This window comes from Rhinolophus sinicus, chromosome 4 (genome assembly GCF_057876585.1).
Source record: "Rhinolophus sinicus isolate RSI-liver-muscle chromosome 4, RSI-T2T, whole genome shotgun sequence".
NCBI classification, from domain to species: domain Eukaryota; kingdom Metazoa; phylum Chordata; class Mammalia; order Chiroptera; family Rhinolophidae; genus Rhinolophus; species Rhinolophus sinicus.
In genome coordinates this window covers 28,763,451-28,775,332 of record NC_142504.1, presented here as the reverse complement: position 1 = coordinate 28,775,332, position 11,882 = coordinate 28,763,451, and the positions used below count along the sequence as shown (strand labels likewise).

The following is an 11,882-nucleotide window of genomic DNA, read 5'->3' as shown; positions in this document are numbered from 1 at the left end:
AGTTCGAGGTTTCTAGTAAAGACTTTCTTTCTGGCTTGCAGATGGCTGCTTTGTCCTCACAAGCATGTCCTCTGCACCATGGTGTCTCTTCTATGACACTAATTCTACTGAATCGGGGCCCCACCCTTAGGACCTCATTGTATCTTAATTACCTCCCAAGGCCTTATTTCCAAATACAGTCACATTGGGGGTTAGGGCTTCAATGTATGAATCTTTGGAGAGACACAATTCAGTGCATACCAAATACCTACTTCCATTAGGCAAATGCAACTTAAAATCACAATGAAATACAACTTCACACCCACTAGAATGGCCATAATAAAAAAAGACAAATAATTGCAAGTGTTGGTGAGGACGTGAAGAAATTGAACTCTGCTACACTTCTGGTAGCAATGTAAAATGGAGTAACCACTTTGGAAAACAGTCTGGCAGTTCCTCAAAAGGTTAAGCATAGAGTTACCATATAACTAGCAATTTCATACCTAGGTATAAACCTAAGACAATAGGAACATATGCCCACACAAAAACTTGTACACAAATGTACATAGCAGCATTATTCAGAAGAGCCAAAAAGTGCAGACCATTCAAATGTCCATTGATTGAAGACTGGATAAATAAAACGTGTCATATCCTTACAACTGAGTATTATTCTGCAATAAAATGTACTGATATATGCCACAACATGAATAAGCCTTAAAAATATTATAAGTGAAAGAAGGCCATCACAAAAGAGCACATATTATATGATTCCACTCATATGAACTGTCCATTATAGGCAAATTCATAAAGACAGAAAGTAGATTAGGGGTGGTAAGGGTCTGGGGTAGGGTGGAATGGGGAGTCGCTGCTCATGGGTACAGAGTTCTTTTTGAGGGTAATGAAAACTGTCCTGGCCCTCTATAATGATAATGGTTGCATAACCTTGTGAATATACCAAAAACCACTGGCTCATACACTATACAAGGGTGAGTTTTATGGTATGTGAATTATAACTCAACTTAAAAAAAGTTCACACATATCCCCCCAAAATCCTATTTGGTAGTTAAGAGGTTGAAAGGGGCTGATGTGCACATAGATAGGGCCTGGCAGAGAGCACCCCATGGTAACAGCTGGTTTTATTTCCATAGTCCGTGAAGAGTCAGAGAAAAGGAAGGGAGTACAGCTTGAAGCATGTCAAACATGGTTACATGAGCCTAAAATCTCTGTGTCATGCAGGGTCTCTGGTCCCGCTCCCCGCACAATAACGCAGGATATGGTGAGGCCGAAAAGGAACAACAACGGAGCCATAGATGGGGGAGTCATACCACTGTATTCTCGATGGCGGCTGGTCGAGACACAAAGGCAAACATCCTCCAGTACCCCAACGAGGGGTCTTCCTGTACCCCCATCTCGCTGGCAATGGGCGGAAAACAGGAAGTAGGATCAACACGATCTGCAATTCACGGTCCGTTTCTCTGCCAACCAACCCACCCCCTAGCGTAGCCACAGCAGTTATATTAGTGGCTAATGGTTAACCGGTGACAGCTGACGGCCACCCAGCCACAGCGAGTGGCCATCTGATTACAGGTGATGGCCATCTAATAACCAAGCCAGCACCTTTCCACGTGAGGCCGAGAGCCTGGAAACTTTTCTCTGGGATTCTGTCCCCACACTCTGCTTCTGAGGTCCTCAAGGTCAGTCCCAGCCAGTTCCCCCCTGATGTCCACTGCCCGTCATTTGCACCTTTCCTCGTTCTCTGTAGGTGAGCCAGGCAGGCGCCCACCAGCCTGGGTACCCATATAAGGGGCCCAAGTGAGAGTCTCCAAACTTGTCCTCCTATACACCTCCCGTCTTCCCTGCTCTCTGGCTCTCCTCACGCTGTCCACACCCGGAAAGCAAGGCCAGAAGACCCGGACGCTTCAGGCTTCAGCCCGGGCCCACTCCTGTCTTTTCCAGGTGCTTTGTCTTTAACCAAGGACTTGCTTTATAGGTCAGAAAACCCAGCCTACTTGGCCCTGAGCTTTTCTCACCACAGGCTTACCATTGAAGCCCAACACACAGAAGCAAGGAGTCCCCTGGGGCTGGTTCTGAGGGCAGGTAACAGATGGGTGGCAGACTGTAGGTAGCAAGAGCTCAGGTAGTGTGTCATCAGATTTGTTCTCTCCCTGCTAGCTTCTTCCTTTCCAGCTGGAGCCAAAGTCACAGCTCACCCAGGATGGCAGCTCCTATTGGCAGGATAAAAATACCCCTCAATTTGACTGCTGAGGCTCTTGCCTGGCCAACTCAGCCATTCAGGGCAAGGAGAGAGGAAACAGCACATACAGAATGGCTGTGAATTCGCTACAGGGAAAGGTGGCCAGAGGAAGCTCCCGCTTTCTTACCCATGGAGGAAGCAGGCTTCCAGTGCTCATAGGAAGTTCTAGTCTCATTGGTGTCTCTGCATCAGTATGAAACCTACGATCAGCACGAACGTTTCTGATTTTTATTGTTCATCGACCTTTTGAGAATTTATGGAAGCTCTAGCTCCCTACCTCAGGAAGAAAAAGAAAAAAAAATCCACCGAGGTACATTTTCACACAAATACCTGCAAATGATCTCAGCAGACGTACAAAACTCTTGAAGCTCAGAGGTCCATAAATCCCTAGACCAGAATCAAGTTTATTACAGAGCAGAAAGAGTAGATAACGGAGCCATTGGAAATAGCAGTGAACGGCTAGCAGAGAACGGAAGCCAGTGTGCTGATCTGTCAGTCCTGAGAACGCCCTCTGTTTGCACTGGGGATGTTGCTCTATAAATGCAACAGACCCTTGGGGCCCTACAGTTCGGGCCAGAAATACTAGCAAGGACACACCTCGGACCAAAATCAATAAAGGAAGTGGCTGAAGAAGGAAATGGCTAAAGAAGGAAGCCCAGAGCTGACACCTAACCCAGCCTCTACTGATGCGGCCTTTCTAAAATCAGTTACCACCTCCCTGGTTGGCAGATGAGACCTGGGTGCGGGCCTCGGTTGGGTTTCAGGGGTTTCCTGAGCACTTCCAGTCAGCTCTCTGCTAGAGCAAGTTGTGAAGAAGTTGGCCACCCTAATGCCAAGGCCAGCAATTATCCCACATGAGCGAGGTCTCAGGGGCCGAATCCTAGCAGTAGAAGTGCTACAAGCATGTCAGGCAACAGGAGCTGGGGGACGGGGTGGGGGGTGGGGGTACTGCAGGAAGAGATTTGATAGAGAGTCTGCAGGGCCCCAGAAATCGATTGAGGTTAATCGTGCTCTCCAGGAGGACACTGGTTCGATGAGTGTGGCCAAATGTTTGAGAACTCTGGAGCAAGCATGTAGGCACATTGAAACAGGTCAGTTTCCTACCCATTAATAGCTCCATGAGGCAAGGAATGCTACTATCCCTATTATACGGATGAGAAAACAGAAGCTCACGGAGGGTTTATGACTCAAAGCTGGTGGGCCCTCGGCCTGACCACAGATTTGTTCAACTTCAGAACCCAAACTCTTAACAACTGCCCTATATTACTGTCCTAAATTCTATCCCCAAAGGGTACATTTAATAATTAGTCTTAAAAAAAAAGAGAAGGTGTTGGGAGGAGAGAAAAGAGGGATTTGTTTTTGAAGGAGTATTGCATGTCTTTGAATTATTTTCTTCGTCTTTCAGTTTTTAGCAAAACTTGAAGTAAAAGAAGCCTTGCCTTAGAGTCAGGCAACGGGAATTCTAGTCGTGGTTTTTCACTAACTTATAGTTTGGGTTTTGTTTTCTTCTGTATCTTTTTGTTTTTGTTTTGTTTCATTTTCCTTCCTTGGGTCCCTTGGTTTCCTCATCTGGATATGAGCAGATTGGATGCAAAGAGCTCTATGACCCTTTCTGAATTCCTTGAAGTCAGTTATAGGACAGCTGCAATCTAGGTGTCCTCGATGGCCCACTGAGGGCACCCAAAACTTCCAGCCCCAGTGTACCCTGTAGTGGGGTTTCTGGAAAACAGTCCACGTCTCTAACCCACCGCACTCCATACCCCTCTGGAAAAGCTATACAAGTGTCTCCTCAGAGTCGTTCCAGGGGAACGCTATTGCATTTTCCTGCCCAGAATCCATTCCCTCTTCCTCTAGTAACAGCACCCCAGTTTTCTCGTTTCTCCATTCTCCATTCCTGAGGGTCAGGTTTCAGGGATAGGCACATGAAAAGCTGGAGAAACAGCCTATTTTCCATCCCTACTCACCCTGATCCCAGGGGTTCACTGCTCAATTCCAAAACTTTGGCTGGAGATGCTGGTGGCCTTTATGCCTCCTGATGAGAAGTATGTCAGAAGAAAGCACCCCAGAGGGATTCAGCACAGGGAGCTGAAGAGGGGACAATTGATGAGAATATCACCTGAGCCCCTCGACCCAGCTCTGCCTGAAGTGTACACTTCTGTTATCTGAGCAACTAAATACAACCCCCCCCCCCTTTTTTTGGTTGTTAAAATGAGTTTGGTATGAATTAGGCTTCAGTAATGATGAGTTCTTTGACCTTTCTATTTTTCTCATACATCAAGCCCCCGTCAGGATTCCACAATCCTAGTTAATTTTTATGATGATGATGATGATGATGATGATGATGATGATGACAAAGAGGAAGAGAAGAACAAGAAGGAAAAGGAAGGAGAAGGAGAGTAAGAAGAAAGAAGATGGGGGGAAACTGTATAAGCACCATGAAAGACAAGGTCTAATGCAGCGTTGGGAAATACATAGCACTATTGCCACCTCTCCCTGCCCCGTACCCATCATAAACATTCATTTTTCAGAATCCTTCTCAATGCTGAATTCTTGGCAGCCATTGCCAATCATTTTAGCTTGGCTCCAAGCTGAAATCTATTTTTCAAAAAAGCTAAAGAGACCTACATTACTGCACTGTGAGTGGTGCCAGTCAGTGGCCTGGGGAGATGGTTTAAATCAAAGCAGAGGATTAACTGCCATGGCCTGTCTGGAGGACACTAGTTAATCACAAAGACAGATGCAAGTCTGGGATACTGGCAAAATCAGTAGTGCTAATAGTTAGCCTCAAGCCACTGCCAGGGTCAGTCCTTGGGGAGGGGTCTCTGCAGCGGTCTCTGAGAAAGCATGGAGTTCAGTTAGCTGGCTCGTGCAGCTGAAGCGTGGGCAGAAGGCAGGAGAGGTCTGGCAGATGCCATCTTGACCCAGATGGCTAGGCAGCCTCTCTGGCACCTCAGGGGCCTCAGGCCTGCCCCACATCCAAAGGGAAGACTGGCCATATAGCATGATGGGTGAGCCCCACCTACATACCGACTGGCAACTCAGGGTACCCTGGGCTGCCAACTCTGAGCAATCACGTTTGCTTGGGCATAAACCTCTGTCAAAAAGTGCTGGTTCTCTCTAAGTTGGTATATTTCTAATTCTGAAGCTGACGGATGCTTTTCGCACTCTCCCAGAACTCAAAATCAACTTGACATTTCTAAAATTACATTTTGAAGGCAATGAATCTATAACGTGCATCAAAGCCCATGCCAGCTGGGGGGGGGGAAAGTAAGAAGGGAGGAAATAAAAATCTTTCTGGCTCCCTCCCTCAAATTTGAATGTTCTTTATATATCTGCTGGGATAGGGGAAGAAAGAGAGGGCGACTTAGAGACCACCTAAAATGGCAGGAAAGTTTTCAAGGAGCAGGTGCTCTCTGAATTTCCCTGAGGGTTCCAGTACAATAGTGGTTCAGAGTGGCCTCATGACATGAGATGAAAATGAGGGAGAAGCGAGACTTGGCATGAAAAGGGTGGGACATCTTTGTCTTCTTCATGCCAGAGACAGCCCGTCCACAGCGGCTGGGGAGGTGCCCCAGGGAAGCCCCCTGGCCCAGCCGGCACACAGGCTGCTTAAAAGAGAAGCAGGCAGCAGCTGCTTCTCCTTAAAGTGGAGAGGTGGCCGAGCTGCCGAGGAGGCTTTGTGTGAGCCTGGATCAAAACACGCCTATCAAGAGGGACCAAGAGGCTGGCCAAGTGGATTGCAGATGGGTAAAGCAATTGAATCTTTTTTTTTTTTTTTTTTTAACAAAAATGTAAAGAAAATTCAGGAAGAAAATGCCTCCATGTGCAAGTCTTTCCTTTTACTTGTTGCAAAGCCTGTCCAACTACCACCATTCTCCTCTCCCCTTCACTCACGGGCCAACTTTAAAATGCAGCCTGTTAGTATTAAGTGACCCATTGAACATGGAAGTACCCTCCACCCCCTTACTCTCCCCCCACCCCCAACCGAGCTCCCTGGGTCTCCAGCCTAGAGTCAGCCCCTCCTGATTCGTCTCCTCTCTGAGGCTGCAAACAAACTGTGATCCAGGATGAAACTATGAGTCCTTAATCTGCATTCCACACAGGGCAGCTCCATTCAACAATCATTAATCCAGGGCTTGCAAGGTGACTGTGGGGACAGAGCCAGGAGTGCAGTTTCCAGGCTCTTGCCCTCTCGTGGAAAGGTGCTGGCCCAGGTAGTAAATGGCCATCAACTGTGATTAGATGGCCATCAGCTGTGGCTAGTTGGCCGTCAGCTGTAACCAGTGAGCCATTGGCCAGTAATATAACTGCCATGGCTACGCTAGCAGCAAATGGGGGCTAGCAAGAAGATGGTGGCTGAGCTAGCGAGAGCGGATTGCAGTTAGCACGGCAGATTGCAGCTAGCAAGTGAGGTTGGTTGGCAGAGAAGCAGACGGCAGGCTGCGGATTGTGAGGCTACTGCTTCCTGTGTCTCCAACCCAGCCACCAGTGAGACTACAGTGGTAGGACTCCCCTCTCTATGGCTCCGTGAGTGTTCCTTGTGGGCCTCACCATGTCCTGTGTTCTTATGTGGGGAGCGGGAGCAGAGACCCCGCATGACACCCTGCATGACTGTGACTCCAGAATGCTGATGACTGACTGGGGAGTCAGAGAAGAGTGGGGGAAATAGAGACCCTTTTCTCTGGGGCTGCAACACTTAGTGGTAGGAGATGCATACAGCACGGGCCTTAGGATTGCCAGGCAGAGCGTGTGCTATCAGGATCCAGGGGAAGGGCAGGAGGGAAATTGTCAGGGAGAGACACGGTCATCAGAGGAAAGCCATGGGCTACATTTGGAGAAGACCCTGTGGGGTCTGAGGAGGTTCCTAGGGTGTGGGTAGGGCTGTGAGGGTGGCTGAAAATAAACGGGGGTGGTGGGGGGACAGGACATCCTGGGTGGAGTGGGCAGCAAATGCACAGGCCCAGAGACCAGAGGGGCGTTTACAGGCACAGCAAGTACTCCTGTGTGTGTGTGTGTGGGGGGGTACACAGGGGGCCCTGAAGCCGTATCTTGATCTCCCCAAGGACCGTGCGAATGCCAGGCTGAGGAACTGCTCAGTGAGGTTCTAACAAAGCAGATGCCATGGCCGGTCTCTCACGGTGAGGAAGTGAGCAGAGCTACACAAGCCACGTAGCACGCAAGTCCCCAACCCCATTTCACCCACAGACCTCTTCCCACGCAGACGAGGAGCATGCCTTCCGCCACGTTGTCTCGTAGAGGACAGTGGTTACTGCTGGGGCTGGACCCCTCCATGAGGACGCAACACAGGCAGCTGGGAAAGCCCAACATTCCTGTGGGTTTGTTGGGGTGGCCTCAGGAGTCCCTTTCAGAGCTGGGGACTGAGGCCACGAGAGTGCAGCAGCAGTCTCCCTGGCCCAGCTAAGGACATAGAACCGTGTCCTGGCTAATCATCCTTTCTACCCTGACTCAGGGCCGCAGGCTCACTGAAAGGGCCGTACAAGGGCTTCTGTGGCCTGTCACTTAGCCTGTCACTGGTGACCAGGGAGGGGAGACGTGCCAGCTCTGGGGTCTCTCACACTGTGGAGTGTCTGAACTGCTTATGTTCTCACATGCAAATCTATTGCTCCCACCCCTGCTGGAGCCAACACAAGGCCAGGTCCTCCAGCGGCTGTACCTGCAGCATGTATGAGGTCATTTCAGCAGCTTCATGCAGGTGGGACGCCTCCTCCTCCTCTGTCCCTCTCAGCACCCCCACAGCACTCCCCCCTGAGGCCCCACAACAGACTCATCCATTAACTTGACTTTGCGTGTCAAGTATCTTTTCTGTTTAATTAAAAAAAAAAAAAAGTGAATGTCACAAGGGGCTTCAGAAATACATGCTTTTGAATTCCAGCCATGGAGTGGACAAAAGGAGACCCAGTATCGGCAGATATGGCTACTTTCCATAGAAAGGTTCATGCAGCGGAGACCAGCCCAGCTCCTCTGCCCAAGAGAGAACATGTGACGATCGGGCAAGGGCTGGGGGACAGTGTCTTTGGCTGGCCAGACCTTTGTCCAGAGCTGGAAGTAGATCGGCAGGAAGAGGGAGTCTCCCTGTAGCCCCCTCTAAGGGGAGAGGCAGGGGCTACCAGAGGAAGCATTTCAGTTTTGTCAGCCTCCCACAGCCTCTGACGTTGTAGGACCCGTTCCTTAAACCTAACACAAAGTAGGTTTATGATTTGAACTTGGATCTCACAGCAGCCCAGTTACACATCAGCAGCCATGATGCAGATATTGGCAGGAGAGTGGCCAGCCTGGACACCACTGTTAGACAATCCTTTATTGTTAGGTCCACATAGAGAATACATTAAAACCCTTTATACCAAATAAGAGCAAATAATTATACCAATATAAACAGGGCCTTCGACCCTTTTGTTTTATTAAAATGGCACGTAAATATTAAAACAGCATACTGATCACGTCATACATCTGCAAGCCCCCAGGTGTGTTACTGAGGAGTGGCAGGTGGGCTTCCCGAGGCTGCAGACTCATGCATTGAGCAATTCATGTTCTTTATCGGTTTTCCCCACAGCATCAGGATTTGATAATGGGTCGAGGTCAGCAAAGAGGCTGAACCAGGCAGTCAGGTCCGAGGTGGCCTTAGTAGGCTCTGGGGAGAAAAGAGGAAACATCAGCACACATACCTTCCAACACCCACATCCGCCATGCTGCCTGCAGGTGGGGCCAGGCTTATCTTGAAAAGGGAGGATGCTTAGACAAATCCCATTCCGCTCTGTCTCTAAAACTAGTTAGGGAATTCCGTGTCCTGTTGGTTGGCTGAGTAACATTTCTAAACCATGGCCTACAGCTCAGCGGAGACAGAGCTCTTGGGTTAACCGCACCCCTGCAGGCGGCCATAGCCCGCAAAGCTGCCTTTCACCTCAGCCCCTGCTGCTTCACCACAAGCAGGAGATACCGTAGCTATTTCAGAAATCAGACTGCGTGCCTGAGGAAGCAGGGTGTCTTCCAGTGTCCACTGGAGGACTCTTCTTTTAAATCCACTGTGCCAAGGGAGATGCTGTGGCCACTCAGCTCAGGCTTCAAAGCTCCGGGCCCAGGAAGGGGTCGGCGCCCACACTCAGCTGCTCCTCTCCTCTCAGGGTCACTGCCTTCTCCAAGCCTCTCCCGTCAGGCAGGGGAAGGAGGCCTTTGACATGCCTCCCCTTCTCCCACCAGGGGTGTCCCCACACCCCTTTGGCCTCGCAGGGAGTACGGCCTTCAGCTGCTCTTTTATGGAACCACCTGCCCTAACTTCCTGACTACCACAATTATAGAGCCAAATTATTTTCCAGATGAGGACAACATTTTCAAAAGAGTGCCTGATGTAAGTGATTTCTACATAAGTTGGGGGCTCTTCTTTATATAAATCATTCCACATGAGAATCTTAAGTTCATTGGCTTGGATGACCCGTGCTTTTTTCCTTCTTCAACAGGTGGGAGTATCAAGAGCATGAAGAAAATGTCTCTTTGACAGCTTATCCTTCTAGCTAAGAGCAGCTAGGAATGTGCTTGCCATCTGGCTAAAACGAGTCTCAAAAACCATTGTCAGGACCAGTTGCTAAAAGTGGTTATATTAGAGGGATGGGAGAGTACTGATGGGATTCTACCAACTTAAGCCGGGCCTTTGATCTTTTCATTAAAATGGCACCTAAACGTTAAGACAGATGTTGATCATGTTATACTTCTGATTTCCGTGTTTTGTTTTTAAATCTCTCATAAATATATTACTCTATAATGAGATAATCAGTGCATTTATTGTAGAGATAATACACCTGTAAGCGAGGCTAGTTGCTAATATGCAAGTTACACTTGTGCAACATTAATTGAATTCCAAGTGCAATAAGCCCTCAAAACAATTGGTTTATTTTCGTATGATATACCGAGACTTGAGAGATCTCAAAACAGTTTGGTTGGGGGTGGGGATGGGAGCAAAAAGGGAGTGACTTCCTTTAGTCATGTAGGAGGTCACACAAGGAAATTGTACGGGCCAAGGCTGATTCAGGAGGAGTAGTCTGTTCTTGATAGAGAATATCAAGATGTCTCCAGGGAAAACAGACTACGCACTTACTTCCCCTTCTAACCTCTGTGAAGGTCTCATAAGGCCCTCTGAGAGTGGGGGTGGCTCTGCCGGGGGAGAACCAGGTGCCTGTACTCTGGGGCAACCCTCACATTCCCCAGGCTTCCACAGTTGGAAGGAAAATCAGGTGCAACCATTTGCAGAACGCCTAAAAGAACAAAATGGGAATACTTTTTGATGATAACAGGATAGACATTTCCTTTCATTTCCTGTGGTCAACCCAGGGAAAGTGGGTGATGACCAGAGGAAGAGCGAGAGAGCAGCACATACAGACAAGATCTTCAGTTGAACAGATGTTCTCCTCATGGGCTTGTCTCAGAACACATCTCAGGAGTTTGAAAGGCCCTCTTTTGACAACTAAGCAATCTGGCTCTTCCCGAGGAGCACTAATTAACTACCTCGTTTAGTGCGGGCAATGGTATTTTCAGCGGAAGATAGCAAACCTCAGTGGCCTTTCCTACCTGGCTGTTTCCACCCAGTCTTGGGGAGCACCCAGTCACATGGAGACAGATAGATTGGAAAAAGGGAATTACGAATTAGGATATTAAGCCAGAAAAAAAGTCAGAATGTAATTCCTAGGATCATGTAAAACTCTCCACCCTGGTAGCAGGTACTCAAATGGAAATTAGTAAGGAAAGGCAGAAAATTGTGTTAGGCCAGTGGAAAGGAAGGCAACGGTCATTTCAGGAGGATGAGACACCGTATTACCTTTCACTGTAGGGCTGCTGGCGTTTGCACTGTTTGCCTTTGGTGCTGGCCATGGAGTAGGAGGGCCTAATGTTCAAAACCAGAGGTCGTTAGATCTAAGGAAAAGCAGTCCCATGGCCCCACCAGCTCCTGGGCACAGACAAGGTTCTTCACCATGGTGGCCACCCAAGAAAGGGGAAGGATCGTGTGGCAAGACCTTTCTTCTCTAGGTTCCTCTCAGCTGGACTACGCTTTAGAGGAACGTCAATATATACAATCACGCCCAAAAGTATGGAAAACTAGGGAAAAGACTGGCTTTTGAAAAGCAAATGAGAAATTGCTGAGGTTAAAGCAGTTTTGCTTTTAGCTTTAAGCCCCTTTTTCTTCTCAAGTAAGATCATTGTATGGTCACGCCAAAGAGTATCAGTAACATTCCAAGGAAATCAAGTGCCTTGTTTTTCTGTCACAAATGGGAAAAGCTAAAAAGGCAACACTGTTAAATGTAGCACTAAAACCAGCAAACTGCAGATCTTCTCTGCTTCCACTGTGAACCAAGTCATTTATTTTCTATATGGCTAATTTAAATCGGGAAGTTTAGTTCACACAGATAAATAAATGGCAGCCCAGTCCAAATATCTGAGGAGAAAGGAAACCCCTCTTACCTGATGCCACACCCTCACAATGGCATTTAGCTTGTATAGCCCAACAGTCTGTAATGCCCCCTGTGCTCTGCCTGCCCGAAATGATTGAGAGGCATTCAGCCTCTGGGAATGTTACCATGTGCTTCTTTGCATGTCTGTTTTAATTCTTTGTGTGAAAGTCCTGTCTTCTTAGTAAGACAAGAAA

The 11,882-nt window shown here is 48.3% G+C and overlaps 1 protein-coding gene across 9 annotated transcripts in view; it reads right to left on the bottom strand.

The window, feature by feature from the left end:
- Nucleotides 1–8,506: 8,506 nt before the first annotated feature.
- The window catches only part of ICA1 (islet cell autoantigen 1), a 134,699-nt gene continuing 131,323 nt past the window's right edge, over nucleotides 8,507–11,882 (bottom strand). For 6 of the 9 annotated variants that reach the window (XM_019729783.3, XM_019729782.3, XM_019729786.3 and 3 more), the window contains exons 14-15: nucleotides 11,058–11,123; nucleotides 8,507–8,882 (exon numbers count right to left, since the gene is read on the bottom strand). In XM_019729783.3, coding sequence (XP_019585342.2) covers nucleotides 8,761–8,882; nucleotides 11,058–11,123 — 188 coding nt within the window. In that variant the 3' untranslated portion in view covers nucleotides 8,507–8,760. The remainder of the gene's footprint in view (nucleotides 8,883–11,057; nucleotides 11,124–11,882) is intronic. The other 3 variants (XM_074340769.2, XM_019729787.3, XM_019729788.3) reach the window with 2 other exon arrangements.